Source organism: Indicator indicator, chromosome 3 (assembly GCF_027791375.1).
Source record: "Indicator indicator isolate 239-I01 chromosome 3, UM_Iind_1.1, whole genome shotgun sequence".
Taxonomy (NCBI): domain Eukaryota; kingdom Metazoa; phylum Chordata; class Aves; order Piciformes; family Indicatoridae; genus Indicator; species Indicator indicator.
In genome coordinates, this window is record NC_072012.1 from 22,356,557 (window position 1) to 22,377,079 (window position 20,523).

The 20,523-nt window shown below is 39.9% G+C and overlaps 1 protein-coding gene across 1 annotated transcript in view; it reads left to right on the top strand.

Annotated features, from left to right (window-relative positions):
• Positions 1-20,523, top strand: part of MAGI2 (membrane associated guanylate kinase, WW and PDZ domain containing 2) — a 646,435-nt gene that overhangs the window by 610,083 nt on the left and 15,829 nt on the right. The window contains exons 19-21 of the mRNA XM_054399405.1: positions 3,011-3,251; positions 4,582-4,725; positions 18,162-18,300. Coding sequence (XP_054255380.1) covers positions 3,011-3,251; positions 4,582-4,725; positions 18,162-18,300 — 524 coding nt within the window. The remainder of the gene's footprint in view (positions 1-3,010; positions 3,252-4,581; positions 4,726-18,161; positions 18,301-20,523) is intronic.

Below are 20,523 nucleotides of genomic sequence, written 5' to 3' on the forward strand. Positions count from 1 at the left end.
TTTATAACAGGTTTTATCTATGGTTTATCAATTTGGAGCCAATTTCTCATGTGCAATTCATGCACATGCATTGACAAACTTATCTGGGATGGAAATGAAATGGTAGAGGAATAGAAATTTTGTGACCAGCTGTATTAAAAGCTGCATATATATAAAAAGCCCACTCGGTCTGTGGGATGACACGAATTTCTGTGATCTTCAATCAACACTATTTAGTCTTTGGATTCGTTTTTGGCATGTTTTAAATGGTGCTGATTACACCAACTGTCTTCATGCTAATCTTCAGTAAGCAACACAACCTCAGCAAGATGCTGCTCCCAAACAGTAGATTTTGGTTTCAGGATTGTAACTTTTTGCTTCTGAAGTCACTTGCATTCAGTTATGAGTTAGATCCTGTGCCCTCTAATCCTTCTTGCTTAACAGATGTAGCACTTTTCACCTACCCAAAATTATTTTTTCTAAATTAGTTACTCTTGGTAAATTTCTTTGACTTAAAGTTCATTGATTACTTCTTCCAAAAGTAATCACCTCCTAGAAGACATGTTTCTGACAAGATCAAAGTAAAGCTTCCACCAAAGTCTCTCTGTGAAGCTATAAATCAGTATTAGGTGTCTGGTGAACTGGGAACTTGCAGAGGGAACCAGTAAACTATATTAATTAGAGTTCCCCCAAAAAATTATGCCATAGTTTTACTGAAAAGTGTCAGCTATAATTGGTTATGTCACCATTTACATATTTATTAGAAATCAGAGTGCCTCCAGTGGTAAATAAAACCATCATCTTCTGGGATACAGTGGTGGCCATATATTAGGAACCTGGCTAAGGATGACTCTTTTTTCCAGAAAAAGGTTCATTATTGCTAGTTTATGTAGTATCATTTTTCACTAGGTTTTATGTTGGATTACAACTTGTTTACGTACACACATAGATTGTTTCTGTATCAGAATCAAAATACTTTAAGACATTTAAAATTCTTAGGAATACTGACTAGTATTTTTACTTCTAGTCTAACATTAATAAAGCTCAGTATCACAGTAAGCTTGTTTGCTCTCCATCTTCTTTTCACAAGATCATGAGTAAGCTAAGAGGATTGCATGTATATATACAGGTCTTATTATAGATGCCATGTACGTGCTTTAAAAGAGCACTGCAGCAGGCTATTTTCATCCTCTTAGAAGAGTCAAAGGGAAACAATTCTGGTGTCTGGTTAGACGTTCGGCTAATTAAAGTTACTGTGTAGGAAGATTTGCTATAATCTTACTGAAACTTTACTAATAAAGGAATGAAGTTTTGAAACATAGCTGAAACGTTATGAAATGTTTAGATTATGGAGATTGTCCTTCCATACCTAAGCCAATGTGATTTAAAAAAAATGCTCTCATTTCTTCAGATCTTTTTTTTTTTTTTTAATCACATTTCAAATTCCTTTCCACAGTCATAGAGTGGTTTGGGTTGGAAGGGACCTCCAAAGGTTATCTATCCAACTCCTCCACAGTCAGCAGGGACATCCTCCACTAGATCAGGTTGATCAGAGCCTCGCTGAGCCTCATCTTGAGTACCTCCAGGGATGGGGCTTCAACTACCTCCCTGGGCAACCTGTTCCAGTGTTCCAGCATGCTCATGGTCAAGAACTTGTTCCTAACATCCACTCTAAATCTCCTCTTCGCTAATTTCAAACCCGTGCCCCTCATTCTGTCACTGCCTGTGCAGCTTTCTTGTGGGCCCCCTTTAGGTACCGGAGGGGTTACTCTTAGGCCTCCCCGGAGCCTTCTCTTCTCCAGGCTGAACAACCCCAGCTCCCTCAGCCTGCCCTCATAGCAGAGTTGTTCCAAACCCCTGATCATGTTTGTGGCCCTCCTCTGGACCCACTCCATCAGGTCTATGTCCTTCCTGTGTTGAGGGCTCTGGAGCTGGACACAGTACTCCAGGTCTTACCTGGTAAAGTGGCAGTCCATATATGCCTGCATGTCTTCACTTGTACATGTACACACGTGATCACTTGGCTGCATGGAAGCTTCCAAACCAGTATTAAAGCAGATTCTGAAATTTAGGTTTCTTGTATAGGAAAATTTATTTCTTCTGGCACCTAGAGGTGAGAGTGCAAGCATCTAATAAATGAAAAATTTTGTTACTTCTAAATCAAACCACTATTGCAGAATCACCTTGCTAAAATGGTTCAGGACTTCCTCTCTGCCCATTCAGCCTGTTACATGGCTGAGGTGCAGAGATTTTGCAGTAAGAAATGCTTCTTCCTTCACCCTGAAACGTGAAATGCTATTATGCTCTCACTTCAGGCAGACATTCATTCCTATCTGAGTCAGTTAATTAACTAGTTGCTGTACTACAGAAAGTCACTTTTCTTTGATTCATCTTCCTGTTACCAGTTACCAATTAAAGCTGTGTTTTGCTTCTTATTAATTCCTCATTTACCAAATTTGTTTTCCTTTCCCCCTGTGTTACTCCAGTGCATAACTACTGGTATGACCTGCTACCTGTCATATCAAAGACTATCTTACATTAAGAGGATAACAATCTTTATGAAGAGTGTCTCCTTTTTTTAACCTTAAGAAGCTCACAATAATAATAGTTTATGTCAATGAAGCTGGGGCCATAAATGTCTGCACTGACATTCCACTCACTTTAAAGGAATTTTAACTCTGTGAAAAAGCACTTTATAAACTCAGTGCATTATATTCCAGTGAATATTCTGGGTGTTTCCACATGCAGGAATCAAGATGCTTTTCCTGTTCCTGTCCCTTAGACCCTAATCCTGATTTTACTGACACGAGGTGGAAAATTGCAGAGTATGACCCGAGGGTAAATTACTGATGTCTTTTTCAGAAGAGCTGCTTTGAGGTGTTTTGACTATCTACTTTCCAAAGTTTTGCTACTCTGTGAAACTTTGTTTTATGCAGTTTTGAAGTCAGGCACTTAGCTCTCAGTTCTCAGTATTGCATGTAATGCATTCCTTAATGTTATGCCACTTTCAAAGTCATTTTGCCTTTCCCAGTTATAGGTCTGAAGTAAAAGCCCGACAGGATGTGAAACCTGATATCCGGCAACCTCCATTTACAGACTACAGGCAGTCCTCAACAGACTACCGACAGCCTCCACTGGACTACAGGCATCCTCCAGTGATGGATTACCAGCAGCCACCACCTCTGGACTACAGGCAGCCACCCTTGATAGATTACAGGCAGCATTCACCTGACACCAGGCAGTACCCTCTGTCAGAGTACAGGCAGCCCCAGGTACAAACTGAAATACTTAGAGCACTCCTAAACAGAAAGCATGGGGGTCTGTAGGGAGAGATCATCTCTGTTGGTAAAAAAAAAGATGACATTGTAAAAGAAAAAGGTACTTTTATTGGTTTGAATCTGAGTTGCTATTTCGCTGTAAAGGAAATCACTTCCAAATCATGAAGGACTATGTGATCTTTCAAATAACACCACATTTAGAATCCTGTTAAATAAATGCTATTTTTAAGGTACTGAAGTGACAGCCTAGGTCGTGCAATGCTTTTGTTTGATATCAGGCATGATCTTACAAATTCAAAGAAAAAAGCTTTAGATGAGGAGTTATGTTACCTTGCACAAGACTGATGATAACAAATATTTATTGTAATGACAGCTGTGAAGGTTTCAGGATATAGCCTGAGATCAGACTTTTTTAAAAGAAAATCCTCCTTGCTCCTTACATAAAAACATTAAAAAAATAGAGGTCAGAAAGCTACTAAATAAGAGACACTCTGTGCTGGAACCATCTAGAGATGCTTTCTATGTCCGTATTTTCAAAGCCAGACACATAAAACTAATCAATGAAAATGTCCAAATTCCTAAAGATGATCCAAGGAACACTGGAAATTTTATGCCTTTCAGTATGTAAATGAAATTCCTAACCCCATGCAAACAGCTTCTAAAATGCTTATTAGCTTCTAGAGAGGTGTTTAGACTGATTATTTCTCACCGTCTCCAGTTTAATTCTCTAACCATTGGTCTATACAACCCAAGCTTGCTCTTTATTTAATCCTGCTCCCATGGGTCTTGCACTCTTGCCTGCCAGCAGATCAGAAGCAACAGAGCAAGTTCCCACCCAGACCCCTCTATGGGTCTGGTAGTTAAAGTCTACCAAAGATAAAATGGAAAGATAAATTTCAGTCTCTGATGAGAACAGCTATACTTTGTGACTCCATCCAGTCCAGCCTGCTGATCTTGAATTCTGATGGGATTTTAGGAGATATCTCTCTTACTGATTTTCACTTGTGATAATTGCTTATGCAGGAACTGCCCACTACCTCCCTTGCCAAATTGCACTTCATTGAGTATAAACACCTATACTCAGGTGCCATGAAAGTACTGAGGATGAACACAGAAACCATCTGGAGAGCTCCTGGTACCAGGCAGGAAGATGCCTTTTGAGGATGGTTCAGACTGAAGCATTTACATTTTCTTAAAGTCTCTTTCAGAAATGACCAATGTCTGTCAGTGCAGACCTTGAAGATTTGTATTTTAAAGTTTTCTTGTATGTGTACCATGACATTCATATGGTTAACTGTCTTTCATTTTGCCTTTGTCAATACAGGACTTTGATTATTTCACTGTTGATTTGGAGAAAGGAGCCAAAGGTTTTGGGTTTAGTATTCGAGGAGGAAGGGAGTACAAAATGGATTTGTATGTGTTGAGGTTAGCAGAAGATGGGCCAGCAATAAGAAATGGAAGGATGAGGGTAAGTAACTTTTGTTTTTCAACTTTTACAGTTAAGTTTGATGATGGTATCAAAGAGAAAGCATGATCAGATTTTGAAGAGCCAGTCCCAAATACTTCTTATATTATAAACTTGCTTTGTAGAAGTTCAAGAAATTAGTTGAAACATATCCTAGGTCTATGTAGTTTCCTTGCGGAATAAATGTATTACTTCCTGTTGATAATAGCTTTTGCTGTGTTGTACATTTTTCTTCATATTCTTTCACTCACAGCTAAGCAACTTTAAAATCTCTGACAAGTGTAATGTTTCTTTGATAATAATATCAACATAATTTACATTTATGTCTCTAATCACAAAAGCAAAGTGATAGCAATATGACATTTATTGGGTAACTATGAAACCTAAGCTATAGTCTGTGTTCTTTTACTAATTCAATCAAGTTGCCTTCAGAATGTTTGCTAAGTTTATTTACTGATATTATTCAATCATGGCTGTAGTGATCAGTTTTTACTATTTGTCTGCATAGGTCTTACTGCATTTGAGTTCTGTATTGGTAGAAATCAAAACACTACATCGAAATACTAAATCTTAAAGCGTTCACTTAAGAAATCCCATAACAAAAAAACCAAACACTGCCAGTGATAGTATCATTGAGTTGAATCAGTCACCAGAGATGAGGGACATAACATGAACAATGTGGAGCACAGTCCCCACAGCCTTGGAAGATTCAGCCACCACTGACAACAGTTTTACAGGTCTATTTAGATAAGGCTCACAGTAACTCATATTTTGCTAATGTCTCACATTAAGGACAATAATCAGCAGAGCTTTGCCCTGCAGATCTCTATCCCTTCCTGTATTAAAGATGAGGAGCTACTGACTGCTCTCAGGAGAATTGCTAAAGGATGTTCATAGTGTTTGCTAGATATGTGAGATATGACCAACAGACCTCTTACTGCTTTGAATAATACCTCCTGCAGCCAAAATGTTTATTGAAACCAGCATCAAAGAGCCTGTGGCTGAGTGCTGCAAAGATACAGAGCAGCTTGCACAAATGGGTTTAGTGAATGCAAAATTCATGAAGAATGGGGTGAAATGTGCTTTTTCATACAGACTGCATCTGTGCCGTTTTGTCACTTTGTGAATTACATCCTTTTTCTCACATCTTCCACAGCAGTCATGCTTCCCATCTCTGACATTTCTAGTTTTGTTGTCTTGTCAATTCATTTTTCTCAGGCCACATACACCACTGGGCCCCATCTATATCTTCCTCATATCTCCTAGTATGACATTATTTTTCTCATTCTCTTGTAGATTTTTCTTATATATTTGCAGAACATTCAGGCACTGAACAATTTCCTGGCTTTCATGTTTTGCAGTCCTCCTTTGACTCTTCAAGTCTTTTTCCTGTCTGTTGCTTCTCCTGTGGTCTGTGGCACTCTCTTTATTTCAGTTGTACACAGTGACAAAAATAGGCTCAAGGGACAGGAAGTTCTTACAGTGTCAATTATGAGCTTCTGTATTGTTGTTGCAAGGGAGTCTGTGTGGCCTTGCTTGGTCTGTTCTCAGCTTGCCAAGCGAGCAGCACAGTGAGACTCACAACAGTAACCAATCTACACTGTGAATGGGTTTACTGCATTCTGCATACTATCACAATTTCTGTATTTTGTCCTTTCCTATGATAAAAGTGTTCACAGCAACCTTATTTGTGGTTCTTCAGGAAACTTTATCTACCTACACCAAGAACTATTCCTAGCTAAAAGGGAGAATTCAGTGTTTTACATCTAAGTGTTGACTTTATGTGCACACATAAGTGACAGACATATACTCCAGGAGCACATGGTGCTCCACTATCCTCTGACTAAGGTCTGTTGCACACATCTGAAAGACAAATGCCTGAAGAATGATTCATGTCAGTTAAGCAGACGATCTTTTCTGCTTAAGAAGCACTTGCTCTTCAAACCTTCAGCATACCTGGTTTACTTTATGTGGTAATACAGATCTCACCCTCAGAGTAAACATTCAGTAAACGTCTGCAGTGTCAGTACAATGGAGCACAAAGACAAAGATATTCTTAGTCCCATCCATTTATTCTGTGATTTGTGATATGAGCAGTACAAGAAGATGTTAGCTACGCTCTCCCACTAAATACCACATCCCTTTGGGGTAATCTCATTCATGCCAGTTCCCTACTATATACATCACTATCCAACCTGACTTGTGGTGAGATTAGGTGTGATTGATCTGAACTCTGGGAATTCAGCTGGAATACTCAAGCATGAGAGCTTTATGCCAGCCTGTAGCAAGGAGAGCTTAATGCTGGGTTAGTGTGATTTGCAGAACTCAAGGAAGAATATATTGACATGCACACATAAAGCTGATCAACATTCTTGTTCTGCACAACAAAGAAATGCAAACTGAGATCCTCAGGGATCCTGAAATATTTTGACAGTATAAGTGCTTAATAAATCAAGAGTAAATTAACTTTCAGTGTACTATTATTCAGCATTCCTCCAAAATCCTGTGTGTGGTTTTCAGCATTTGTTTGCAGAAAGGTAAGGAGAAAGAATATTTCTCTCACACATGTAATTAGCATCATTCTTGTAAAAATATACTCAATTTGACACATTCAAAGCATCCTTGTAGGTCTATGCCTAATAGCAAAATCCTTCGAGCCAACTGTGAAAAAGAATGAGTTAATAATCGTGATAAAAATGGTTTAGTATGAAATTTGAAGATGAAAATACTTAGTTGGCAGGCAGGCACCGTATTTAAAATCTTTATTTTATGGAAGATTTATAACGGTTTTCAGGCCTAAAAATTAATTAGCCCAAACTTCAAAAAAAAAAAAAAATCAAGAGTGTTAGAAAAAAATGAACTCACCAAATGGTGCCTCTCTGGTAACTGACACACTTTGTTTAGCAACAGGAACAAGCAAGGCAGTGTCTCTTCTGTGCTTCCCAAACCATGACAAGTAGAAATTGGAGAGCTCACCTTTGAAGGTAAAAGGATACAGAGACTAGACTCATTCCTATGGCACACTCAGCCCAGTATCCTCACTCCAGCAAGAACAAGTAGAAGATGTTTAGGAAACGAATGTAGGACAAGTATGAAATTATTCTAATCCAAATTCCTGATAATCATCAGTTTACAGATTTTTTAATTATGGTAGGGTTTTCATATGTAGTATCTATTAGGCCTATTTCTTAACCATTGATGCATGCTTTTTTTTTTTTTTATCTGTAGCTACAACATAATAATCTTATGATTCCTTCCTCATTCTCCATTATTCTGCTGTCCTACATCATATTCACCTTTTTCCCACTGAAGTTTACCAGTGTGTTTCATCTTGCCTCATAAGGGAGCCGCTCTTTACCCTTGACCAGCCTCACTGGCCTCCTCAGAACCTTTTCTTCCCTTTGTTTGGAGGTTTAAGCATCATAACAATCTGCAGTTTTCATGACACTGGTGTTCCTAAATGACATGATGATGGCTTCTCCTTTATTGCCTATTCCTTCCCTAATGGTAATATTCTGTTTCCTTTATTGACTGGGCTGCCATTTTATGGTGGGTTTTTTAGGCACAGCCTAAAACTACCACACATCTCTAGCGAGCTAACCACAAGGAGGTCTTTCTCTTCAGAGGGAATGATTAATTAGAGGCATTGTGTACGTAATTTGCCACAGGTACTTCACACTTAGCATCACTGAATTGAACCTGTTGTTTTAACACCCAGTCTTGTGCTATCTTTTTACAGCTTTGTACTTTCTGTTTATATTTGATAGACTTGCATGGTATTGTATTACTTGCAAATACTATCACCCCATCTTCAACCTCTTCACCATGATATATACAAATATACTGAACAGAATAATCATCATAATCATCATGGCAAGGTCTTCTGATTGTGAAAATTGACCACTTATTTAAAGCATTTTTTCCTGGAATTTAATGTCTCACCTAGCAGACTCTTCTTTCTCATCACTCAGCAGAGCCTTTACTGAAGGCATTACTGTGAAAAGCTTTATGAAAATGTCAGAGTCCTAACCAGAGCACATTTGTCTATATAGTTGTTGAGAGCTCCAGTGACCTGTGATAGATCTGTGAGGAATGGCCTCCCTGTGCAGTAGCTACACTGACCCTTTCCCACTGTATCATCATTATCCGTGTTCCAGCTGGCCCTCACCATCCTTATTGCTTCCTTCTACCTGCTCAGTTGAACAGGAAATTCGCTTCGTTACTATCCAGCACCATTCTCCTGGAAGTGGTGTCACACTTGCCACTTTCCATTCTTCTGCTATCCAGCAATCTACTGATGTAGGCAGCAGCTTACATTCTTTAACTACTGGTTCAGCAGCTTCATATTCAAATTCCTTTAGAGTTGAGGATGAAAGTCGTCTATCTCTGATGTTTTCTTATTGCCCATTTCATCAGTTTGTTCTAAAAACTTTGCCACTGACCCTGCTGTTGGAGTCAGTTCCTTTAGACTCACCCCTGTGGTGAGCAGACCCTCTGCAGGAGTTTTGCTCTCTCCTCTTTAGTGAACACTGATGCAAAGAATTCATCTGTTTCCTGCATAAACTAGCTTTTGAGGTCTTGGTTGTCTGACAGGCTCCATATCTGTGGTATGTCTGAAAGTATACTCTTAGCTTTTATATTTAGCATTTTTCCTTTTCACATTCTTTTTGTAGTTTTATGTTTAACTTCTCAAACTTTATGTTCTTCTCTGGTTTCCTTTTTGAGTGAAGTTTTGGAAGAAGGAGTCTCCATACACAAGCTTTCATGTAAGATCTATAAAATCAGCTTGTCAAATCTTGAATTTACTTTGCTTTTGCCTGATAGTAACTGCCGAAGACCATCTAGAAGAAACAAGAAAATGTTCTTCTTAATTTTTAGCAGTCTGCTGGTTTCCATCCATGACTGTAGTGGTAAAATGCATGGTATTAATATTCCATTATGCTACGCTTTGTCATCCTAGGTCTATTTCAAAGAAAGTAATGGTATATCAAGTCCAGTAGGATAATGACTTTTCCTTTTATCTTTGACATCTTTAATGCACATGGAATGTTTTGCAGCAATGATGCAGAAGGCATCAAGTGTGGCCAGCAGGAGCAGGGAAGTCATTCTGCCTCTGTACTCAGCACTGGTTAGGCCATACCTTGAGTACTGTGTCCAGTTCTGGGCCCCTCAATTCAAGAAAGATGTTGAGTTGCTTGAATGTGTCCAGAGAAGGGCAACAAAGCAGGTGAGGGATCTGGAGCACAAGCCCTATGAGGAGCATCTGAGGGAGATGGGATTGTTTAGCCTGGGGAAGAGGAGGCTCAGGGGAGACCTTGTTGCTGTCTACAACTACCTGAAGGGAGGTGGGGGTTGGCCACTTCTCCCAGGCAACCACCAACAGAACAAGAGGACGCAGTCTCAAGCTGTGCAGGGGGAAGTTTAGGCTTGATCTTAGAAAGAATTTCTTCACAGAAAGAGTGATTGGCCATTGGAATGGGCTGCCCAGGGAGGTGGTGGGGTCAACGTCCCTGGAGGTGTTTAAGAAGAGAGTGGATGAGGCACTTAGTGCCATGGTCTAGTTGATTAGTTAGGGTTGGGTGATTAGTTGGACTTGATGATATTGGAGGTCTCTTCCAACCTGGTTGATTCTGTGATTCTGTGAGGTCTCCTGTAGTACCAGAAGTGCATTCTGCTGTCTTGTTAGCCCCCCATCATCACAAACTCCCTTATTCTTTCCTGCATACCTCATTCTCTGCAGACACTTGATCATGCACTTTTTCCACTTTCCAACCTCTCTTTGTATAGTAACACTTCTAATGTTTCTCCCTCTCTCAGAAAAAGGTGGAAATGTGAAAATCAAAACAAGCTAGAGTACCTGCTAAGAAGTGGTATGAAAGCCATTTCTTGCTCTGTGCCAATTCAGTCCGTGTCCTCTGTCCCCTCTCTTCCTCGCAGCATGCAAGATGCAAGATCAGCTCTCTGTGGGAACACAGGGCTGGCATTTCCAGGGGGAAGAAGCTACAGCTGCTTAAACAGCTGGCTGTCAGAGAAAAAAAAATGTGACTCTAAAACTCCATGGGTCATGCTTCAAAAGTGGCATGGGACATGTTAATGTAATTCCTCCAGAGATAAATGCCACGTCTCTTCCGGAGACACCCAAGTTCACATATCTAATAGGCACTGGAGGGAGTTCAAGACCAGAAATACCCTGTAGCTTTGCTCAGTCCACACAGCACAGCTGGGATTTCCAGGCAGTACAGATTCTCTGCTGTGAAGAAATTTGCTCAGCAGATATTCAGCCTGTGCCTAACTCTAGGCAATGGTACTAGGGTTTGGCAATACTTGGAAATTCACCAAAACAGATATTCTGGAGTCGCTATTAGTCTCCAAGTACAGACAATCTCTCAGCCTTTTTGGACTCACTGACAATAATAACAACAAATAATGTGCAAAAAAAAGTTTGACTTATAAAAATAGAATGCCCATATAAAAGGAATTAACTGTAATTAGTCTCTTTCCTGAGATTTAATTATAAAATGCATTAATAAAATCAAAGCCATGCCCTTTGCACAAATAATTTTGAGGCTGCTTTTATCATTAGTTTTTCTCATTTAACAGAGAATGAAAATGTGCACACAAAATTAAGTTCATTTAGTGCAGCTGGCATCTGCACACCTGTTTACAGACCAGTCCTTACACACTGATGGAGGCAAATGTACACAAAGCTGTCACCATAGAATAACAGACTGGCTTGGGTTGGAAGGGACCTCACAGATTATCTACTCCAACCTCCCTGCCATGGGCAGAGACACCTCTCAGCTAGACTTAGCTGCTCATCCAACCTGAACACTCCAGGCATCCACAACCGCCCTGGGCAACCTATTCTAGAGTCTCACCATCCTCATACTGAAGAACTTCTTCCTAAGATCCAATTTGAACCTACTCTCGCTCGGCTTCAAACCATTCCCCCTTGTCCGCTTCTCCAGGCTGAACACCCCAGCTCCCTTAGCCTATGCTCACAGCAGAGGTGCTCCAGCCCCTGGATCATCTTTGTGGCCCTCCTTTGAACTCAGAACAGCTCTGTTTCCTTCTTATGATGGAGACACCAGAACCTGTTTCAATAGTTTTAATTAACAATTTCAAAATACATTTGAGCAAGAAAATTCCTCTTGACTGCCTTAAAGCTCTGGGTATTTCCTTCTGGTTTAGCCTGCTTCTGAACTCCTGATTATATGTAAGGTTGGCTTTTTTTAACAAGCCAGGTAATAATTGCTATAAAATATGAACAGGACAAAGACTCTGCAAATAAACTCACATGTTCTAGAGGTCCTTTATTCTAATGATTGGGAGAAGCTTTACAATTTTCTTTCTAATTAACCTATCAATACTAATGTCACCGAAACATTCCTTAGGAATATTATCTTCTCATTATTGCCAGAAAAGAGGCTGCCCAAGTTTATCACTCAGTTGCTCTTATGCATGAATGGAGCATCTGAATTAACTTGAACTGAAACGGATTTTTTTAAGAGACATTTCCCATATATACAAACTACTTCCATAATTACATTTAAATCATTAATATTCAAAATAAAACATTAAGGTACAGGAGGGAAGCATTCAGTGTTTACTTCGTGCTTGCACATTGTAAGAATATAATAGAGGAGCGTTCTCTTTGTCACATGTCATTGGGCCAGGAGAAGAATCAGTGGGCTTGGGCAGGCATTTATCCCAAACAGCATGGAAATTCATCCAGGGCCACGTTCTGTGGGAAGAAAGATGCACAATGAAGAGCCAACATGCCAAACTGATGGCTGCAGAGAGCATGTTTCTTCAGATTCAATACAGCTCAGGCAGCAGCCCTGCAAGCTTCCCAGGCTGGCTTGCCAACACGTTTTAATTGTAAACTGGTGGGAGCGTCTGGAGGGGGTGAAGACTGATCACTCCAGCTTTGTAGTCTTTGCTGAAGACTGCCAGGAAGGTTACAAATCAGAGCTGATGCCAGTTTGGGGGGTGTTTGTGATGGGGGTGGCCTGGCTGTTGAGAGCAGGAAGGGGTCCATCTGTTCCTTTCGCATGACTGGCCACCAACAGCTGCCAGCCTTGCAAAGGGAGACATCCACGGCAGCTCCACACATGGATCCCATGCACACACACCTTCAATTTAAGGTTTATTCCAAAGAGCTAAGGGCAGTCTTTGGCAGTGGCTTTGTGAGATTAAAATGTTGCAATTCAAGGGCTATACTCTCAAGCATTTTCCCTGCTATTTGTGGATTTGAAACTTGGTGATTAGGATGTATGTGTTCTCTCATGCTGCCATGGAAAAAGTGTACCTGAATAGCATGGGAGCTAAAGATATTATTTTAGGGATGCATAACTCTCCAGATTTGGGGAACTGTTTTTTTCTGTAAATTTCATGACAAAAATGAAGTCCATAAAGTCTAAAAAGACAGGGGACCTAAATGCCGTGCAGAGCAATAATGTTGCTAACTTGAACTTAATCTTTGGAAATATTCTGATGTTTCATCTGAAAAGCTTTATATCTGCAAAGAAGGCAGCTTGCTGAAATGTCTCTTAAAAACAATGGTCTGCTATTAAAATGTGTCATTCACTGTGAAAGCAGCTAGTGCCACAGGGTGATATCCGATAAAAGATTAGATGCTCAACACCTGTCAGGCGGTTGGTGTCCCACCAGATGCAGAGGGAAGATGAAATACAACAGAATGATATCCAAGCAGTCTGCAAGAAATATAGAAGGTAACTAGAACAGGTGACATAAATATACTAAAAGAAATATGAAGAACAGGAAAAAATGAGGTCCATTGCTTGCTGAAAATGTAGAGAAGGCTGAAATATTCAGTGCTTGCTTTCTGTGAGTCTTCACTGAGATGTTGAGAAGGACCATATATGTACATCAAATTCAACAAAAATAAATTAGTATAGATCAGAATAAGGAGAAACTGCCAAAAGCATACTTGGATTCAAGTCAGCTGAGCATGTTGATGTTCCTGTGTGCTCAATGACTAAGAAGGTAATTTCTAGACTATTAGTAATTATGTCTAAGAGAAAGCAATTTCTAGACTATTAGTAATTATGTATAAGAATTCATGGAGGACAAGAAAGTTAGTATCAGACTAGAGAAATGAAAACATGCTCTCTATTTTTAAAGTCAAATAATAGAGAAAAGTTCCTTCAGCTTTCGTTCCCAGAACTAATCTGTGACAAGATATCAAAAAGTTGAAAAAGTCCATCAACATTAAAAAGGTAGGAAGTAAATCCAATCATCCCAGTCATTTTCTCATTTCTAATTTCTGATTTTCATTTTTATTTCTTTGTGGAAGAGGGGGAAGAGAAATGTACAAGTTAGTTATCTTCTTTTCATCTTTCAACACCACTTTCTATGAAATTAAAAAAAAAATGGAGAAATAGACTCTAGGTGGAATCACTGTAATGTGGTTGCTGAAAATAATCCTTCTCAAAGGCTGCTGAGCATGGTCTGCTCCTGAATAGTAATTACAAGTCTCAAATTACAGCTGTGGTTCTGAAGGGTCTGGGATGAAATCAACTCGATTCAATGTTTTTATTAATGATTGGAGACCTATTGATAAATAATTAAATAAAATTTGCTGGTGCCAAGATGTCACCATTCATAAAGGGTTTAAAAGGACTTTGAGGAACAGACATAGATGTCAAAATAAAATTTTATCCTAAAGCAGTCAATCAGATAAGGTTCATCGATGCACAATGTAAAATGTGGGATACCTATTTAGCCAATACTGCTGAGGATAATATTGGAATCCAAGCTAACTCTGAGCTGCGAATCTGATGTGTTACAAAAAATCAAAGGTCTCGTTCTGGGAACAGTATTAGTAAAGTGTTTCTCCCACATGGGAGGGATGTTAGCATTTTGATGTCTTCTGCCTACCCTCACTGAAGTAGTATCTCCAGTTTGGAGACAGGGGACAGGCTTAGGAGGATCCAGAAGCAAAGGACAGAGAAATGTCATGTGTAATATAAAACTGCAGGAATCAACTTTTATCCTGAAAACAGAGTAATGAGGATCCCATGTAACAGACACTGGGTTCTTTTCAGACCACTTTCTATGCTTACCATTAACTCTGGCCTTACCTTGGTGCATCTTCAACATATAGGTATATCTAAACTCCTCTTCAAAAAAACTCACTGGATTTAGGAAAGACAGAAACAGCCCAAAAGTATCTAAAAATCAGTCCCCCAATAGATAATACAAGAGAGCAAGCATGTTTGGATGCATGGCCAGAAAGAAAGCATACAGCATGGCTTCCTTCAGATGTAAGAGAATCTACATTGATGAGAGGAAGGAAGGTGTTACAAATTTTTAAATGTAGACAAAATAGGAATAGGAATGTATCTGACACATGGGGAACCACTCTTCAGTCAAGGTTTTCTCTTTTGTATGAATTCCTCAGATACGAATGTAAAGTCAAATTGAAGCTTTTCTCAGGGTAAGAGTGTTGGCAACATTTCTCCTTGGTTTCTTATCTGATCAGAGCTGGGCCTGTGCTGCAAAGGCAATGTAATTCAGAGACATCACTCAGCCACAAAACACAAATGAATGGAACACAATTAACCCATTGCTCCTGCATCTATTCACTTCACCTCTCACTTTCTGATGTAAAATTCAAAGCACCGAATTATTGCCAACTTGTTTCTCTCTCCTTCTTCAGTCACAGAAGCATGATGCTGGCATCTCTTAAGCTTTCCCAGGTTATTTGCACATAACATTTTATAATAAAAAAACTGCTATGTGCTGCCTGCAGAGGAAAAAAAAATTTTAATCCACTGAAATACAGAAAAAGGTTACATTAATATAAGGTGGTTCCTGTATATTAACCAATGAGAAGAGAAGAAAGGCAAACAGCAAGGGGAAAATGTGACATTAACTTAACCTTTTTACATATTAAATTGTATTAAAATCTCTTTCTGTCTGCTCCAGAGTGCAGAGCATTTTATTTGAAGGACTGTACATGCTCTGCATGGCTTTCATCAGTGCTCATTTTAAAGGCCATTTATCAAGGACTGTTAAAAATAGCTCCTTCATTTGATCTAACCTGGCACTTCTCTCAAAACACACTAACAAGTTAATTTTAAATGCCTTCTGCAGAACACGGTTTCTCCAGGCAATGTGACACCAAAAAGAGCTGTCTTTAAGCCACTGGAAAATCCGAGTTTACTTTTGTAGGATTTCTACCAGGGCTTAATTGTTTCATGACATTTGGAAACAGATTTTCCCAAACTGGCTGAATTTTGTCTGTGTCTGCCGTGACCAGTATTCTCATGGGGATGCTACAAATCCATCTTCTGTCTGTGTTACAGAAGTGGTAAAAGACATTTTCCACTTTTGCTCTGTGCGCAGCAATTACATCCAACCAACCATTTCAAAAGTCATGGTGATGCAAACAGCCCTGCATGGGCAAACCTGGGGGAGATCTCTCCACAGTCCAGAGAGTGCATGTGCTGTGTGTCACTGTGGTTTGGAGGTCATCAGAAATACCTGAAACCGCATAGTGCATGGTACAGCCAAAGGCATTCTGAAAAAATCCACCAAGGAAGAAATTTGCACTGCACAGTTAAGGCTTTTTTGCACAAATAATCCTGATTTCCCCCCCGCCCCCAACACTCACTCTGCAGCATTTACAAAGTGGGATAGAATGGCTGAAAGGTTTTATTTGGATCAATGTTTTTTTAGTTAACTGCTGGCATTGATTGCCTGCAGGATCCTGGGAGAATTCATAAGACAAGCTGCAACTCTGATAGACAAAGTATGAATTCCAATTGAGAAACAGTGCCATAGCACTTCTAGTAGCATTCTTTCTGAACAAAAATAGGGACTACGTAAGTTCTTGACATCCCTTCCAAGTTTCTTTGATGTTTGACATTTTATATTATTCACTTTTATTTGGTAAATACTGTACTTCAAACTAAGGAAAGAAGGAAAGCCTCTGAAGGAATACACTTAACAGTTGACAGAAGTACAATAGTAGCAAAGGCAGCTTACAAAAGATTTCAATGTCCAAGGCCAGCAAAGAGCTGGTTGTGTCAGGACAGGCTAGTGAGAGGAAAAGAAGTGTCTGTCATCTTGAAATCTGTGTAGAATCCTGAAAGCCCTCTCCAGGATGTATGCAGGGTGTACATTTTGATGTAGTGGATACACACAGTGAGGAGGTCACAGATGCAGACTGAGGCCAGTGTGATCCCACTGAGCCTGTGTGCTCCTCTGGCTCTGATAAATGTGTCTGCTGAACCCACTCACCTGGGAGTCTCACGCACTTCCCTTGGCTGCTCATCACCTGGACCCTCATCTCTACCAGCACCATGAGATCAGTTCTTCACCAGGGTCACCCCTTCAATAAGGCTTGGAGGCTTCTGCAACACAGCTGCATAATCTCAACTCCAAAGGCTGTGGTGCTTCTGAGAGGAGGCTCATACATGGCCTGACCGTGTTGCTCATTCCACTTGCTCGCAAATAAGTAGGTGGCTGTGGTACTGCAGCACCAAACAAGCTGTACAGCTGCTGCTTCCTACACGTCCTACATGCTGACCAGCCACAACAGAGAGCAGCCCCTCCACTGGGCATGGAGAAAGTTTCCAGCATTGAAAGCCAGCTCTTCTCACGGAGGGAAGAGCAAAATCAAAAATTCCCAGCGGGAGGCAAAGCTGGGAGAGAGACTGTGATGGATGGATGGGAGATGCAGACATCAGTGCCCAATTTTACAGCTGCAGAAACAGAGGTGGAAAAGTAATAACAAAGCTAACTTTGACTGGAGAGCTGGCCAGGAGGAGAGTAGTAGAAATCTGTAACCAGAGCCCTGGAGCTGGCAGCTCTAACTGGATGCCTCATCCAGTGGATGTGCTTACTGTGAGCAAAAACCTTCCATGCATAAATAGCTCAAAGCAAACCCATGTCCCCTGTGCAGTAGCACTAACCTTTCTTTGTTTGGTAGATTGCTTCATAACAACTTCTAATTTGGTGTGAGACTTTCCTACCAAGATTTGGATATTCAGATGATGGATCTTTGTGCTTCAAATCTCTCTTTTCTCTATGAAAACAGCACGTTAAATGCAGAAACGGTCTTCTTAAGGCCACACAACACTGCAAGTTAAGGTATAGCACAGATAACATTCCCAGTGATTCCAACATATCAAGAAATTAAAAAAAACTCATACACCTAAGACTTGTAAGGCAAGTTACAAGTGTAGCAGGCTGATTTCAGCAGATGTGCAGCAGTTGATGTACCACATTCAGAATCCACTTTGGAAGTTATTTAATCTGCCAGTAATATCCCTCAGACAGACAGGAACAAATCTGCCTTGATGTGCCTGTCTGTCATTCAGTAACCTGTGATCCATTCACTCTGTCTCTTTCTGAAATGCTCATTTTACTGCAGTTCTGTTTGACTCAATATTCTTCTTTCTTGACAGGTAGGAGATCAAATAATTGAAATCAATGGAGAAAGCACAAGGGACATGACACATGCCAGAGCAATAGAGCTAATCAAGTCTGGTGGCAGAAGAGTGCGGCTGTTGTTGAAACGTGGAACAGGCCAGGTCCCAGAATATGGTGGGTTTTCATCTTGACATTTTATCACATGCAGGAAGCTATATCAATTACTTTGCTTTTGAGTTAACTAGCAATTGCAGATATCTTTATGCTGTAATGTCCTGGGGCACATGACCTGTAGGCTTAAGTGGTTCAATGAGTAGAGGTGGACTTACTCACATGTCTGAGTGTCTTCTTGGCTCAAGACCATATATTTATGTCCATCACTGTTGTCTGCTGTCTTCCTGACACAGGCAATGGTTTATAAGATGTGCATTGTAGGAAGCACCTTGAACCCTTTAGGGGACATCTCTGAGTGTGCTGGGAGTTGCTGATCTGTCCATAAAGTATCCTTTTCTTCCTCTATTGGTACTTCTCTGCACATTTTTAATCATAACAGATGATCTTGTTGCCATGCAATTCAGTGGCTCAGCTTTAAACTCAAAGCACTAATAAGAATGTACCTCTTTGACATCCTCATCCATTCTCTGATATCATACACAGATGGGTCAAGTAGAAGCCAACTCTGAATCAAAAAAGAGACTTTGCTCATTGTGATAGGAAAACAGGATCCATTCTTCTCATGTTTTATTTCAGAAGGACTTCTGGAACTTTTTTGAGTATTTCAAAATGTTTGAGTCATTTAGACAATATAGAAACCTATTTCACTACTGAAATGATAAAAAGTAAAAATAAATTATCCAAAGGTAATTTCAAAGACAAGAAGCTCTTTTCTCAAGTTGAAATCAAGGCTTACTCTAAAGTATGGTGTGACAATGTCATATAGTTACAGAAGTTCTATGATGTGCACAGCTAGGCCTGAAATCTCACAGGAAAGGGGGGATGTTAATGAATATTCCTTGACTTCTTTATGCTAGAAGGTCCAAAACCCCATTAAAGTTTTGTGATGTTACTTTTGAAGTTTCAGCATTATCTTCCATTAGATTCAGTAATGCCAGTAGCATGTGAGAATTCAAAAGAATGCTTAGGCTTCACTGTAGGCTCAGGTCAGTCTTTGTTAGCAACATAAACTCATTACCTCTGCTGAAATATTCAAGTCACCTCCACTGAAAGTCAGCACTTTACTGGCTGTCAGTAGACATGGTAATTGCACCTCCTTCTCTAAAGCAGAGCCAGTTCTATGGCTGAAGCAACACCTGAGAGAGTGTTTGTTGCATTTTCTCCAGCTTTCAAGAGCTTCTGAATATGGACAGCAAAGATGGGCCATAGCCTGCTCATCCAGTGATAAAGTTAGTGAGCTGTACTTTTGATGAGTAGGAATACAGTCAACATGGCTTCCAGGGATTGCAATAAATTGGTCCTGAGACATCTAATATGAATTTTAACCAGTGTATGATCCTTTCAGAGAGAAATTTCAATGAAAGAACAAACATCCAGGACTGGTTCTCTAAATGTAGAGCCACATTCCCCTGTTCTCTGGTTCCTTAGAATGTAAAGGGGGGTCACAGGAGGCTGCTATGACCAAAGAATTAATTGCAGTTGAGATCCAGTCCAAAGCAGATGTGACACTTAAACCTAGATTTACAGGAGATACAAAACACATTTCTATGTTTATATAATCTTTCAAATCTGTGCCTTATTCCAGAACCATAAGAAAATGGAAATAGATATAGTAAAAAGTTCCGTGTAAATAGCATTGTTGGGCAAAAAGAAATCCCCTGCAAAGGTGGAAATGTGTACAAACCTTCCCCTCCTCAGAAAAACATGAGCAGAAAATATGGATAAGCCATTACAAATCCAGGCATGGTTTATAGCTCTAACTGAAAGCAATGAGACTTAACAGGACTGTTTAGAGTCAAGGTCACCATTTGGAGAGACATTTGGAATGCTTAGCCTTAGTTGTGTAAAAATTCAGATTACTGCAGAATAAGAATTGCTACAAAGAGCTGCTGTTAGATCAGATCATTTTCTTAGCTGCATCCCCATCTTATAGCTCCTTATTAGAGGGAAAACTAAGAAGCTGTGCTTGAAATCCATTTTGTACTACTGCTACTACTGATAGAGCAGTAAAAGTGTTCAGGAGTTACTTAGTAATGCATGGACACACTACAGAAACCATCACAGCACAGAATAGCATACACATGGCTGCAGTTCTCAATGTGTGCATTACACAGGCAGAGAAATGTTAGTGCTGTGTCCTGGCTGCAAGCAGACTAGAAGCAAAAATAAGAAGGCACCTGTTGAAATTAACTGAGATGTTAAAAGTCCCTCCTAGGTCTTTTC